At 53.5% G+C, this 1,126-nt stretch overlaps 1 protein-coding gene across 1 annotated transcript in view; it reads right to left on the bottom strand.

Annotated features, from left to right (window-relative positions):
* Positions 1-275: 275 nt before the first annotated feature.
* The window catches only part of LOC140345068 (thrombospondin-3-like), a gene marked incomplete at its 3' end in the record, with an annotated part of 3,912 nt that continues 3,061 nt past the window's right edge, over positions 276-1,126 (bottom strand). The window contains exons 4-6 of the mRNA XM_072432226.1: positions 758-840; positions 605-656; positions 276-424 (exon numbers count right to left, since the gene is read on the bottom strand). Coding sequence (XP_072288327.1) covers positions 276-424; positions 605-656; positions 758-840 — 284 coding nt within the window. The remainder of the gene's footprint in view (positions 425-604; positions 657-757; positions 841-1,126) is intronic.

Here is a 1,126-nt window from a genome sequence, read left to right as displayed (position 1 = left end):
GTAGGTAACATTGGGTAATACAGTCACATGGGGGGGTATTTAGTGTCACATGGGGGGGTGTAGGTAACATTGGGTAATACAGTCACATGGGGGGGTATGTAGTGTCACATGGCAGGGTGTAGGTAACATTGGGTAATACAGTCACATGGGGGGGTATTTGGTGTCACATGGGGGGGTGTAGGTAACATTGGGTAATACAGTCACATTCGGGGGTATTAAGTATCACATGGGGGGGTATTATCACACGGAATCACCCAGATTCCACACCCGGTTACCTCATCTATATCGGCACAGTGGGTACCGTTGCCATGTGACCCCGGGGGACAGGGGCCACATCGGTACCCGGGGTATTCATACGTCTCCATGCAGTCCACGCCCTGGAAGCAGGGGTTGGGGTTGCAGCGTGATCGGTGCTCGTGGAATCCTGGGTGTAATAAAGGAATATTTGGGATTCAGTGATTGTTCTCCCAGCCAGCCGTGGTGTCACCTCCCACCCTGCACATAACTCCTTCCCCTTTACACAGGCAGGGGGAGCTGTTCACATTGTGGCCCCGCAGTGTATTACGCTGCCCTGATCAGGTAGGTGATGACAGAGGGTACTTACCACACACTTGGCACTCCATGATGGTGTTGCGGATCAGAGACATCTCCTTCACCTGTCAGAATGACACCAAGAGAGACAGCAGTACATTATACCCTCCTGAGAATGACTGGGGGTCCCCAATGTACCCTCATACCCCCTTTATACCCCTCTCACCTGGTCCCGGATGTCCTCTCGCAGCTCTGCCAGAACTTTATTAAACAGAGTCATCTGTGTAATCAGTGCCTTTGTGTGCTCACCTGAGAGGGGCAGCAGAGAGATGGGTGGTCATTACAGACAGGGGGGGATCCCTCACCCCACCCCCAAACTCAGGGGTAACTGGCACTCTGCCCCCAGGCACACCTAGAGGTGCGAACAGAGTCAGATAATAAGTATCTTACAATATCAAGTTACTGCTCTGTCACACCTGGCCATGTCTGCCCCTTGCTGTTCACACCTCTCCCATACACCTGGCCATGTCTGCCCCCTGCTGGTCACACCTCTCCCATACACCTGGCCATGTCTGCCCCCTGCTGGTCACACCTT

This window comes from Pyxicephalus adspersus, unplaced genomic scaffold (genome assembly GCF_032062135.1).
Source record: "Pyxicephalus adspersus unplaced genomic scaffold, UCB_Pads_2.0 Sca480, whole genome shotgun sequence".
NCBI lineage: Eukaryota > Metazoa > Chordata > Amphibia > Anura > Pyxicephalidae > Pyxicephalus > Pyxicephalus adspersus.
This window is presented reverse-complemented; position numbering and strand designations above follow the sequence as displayed.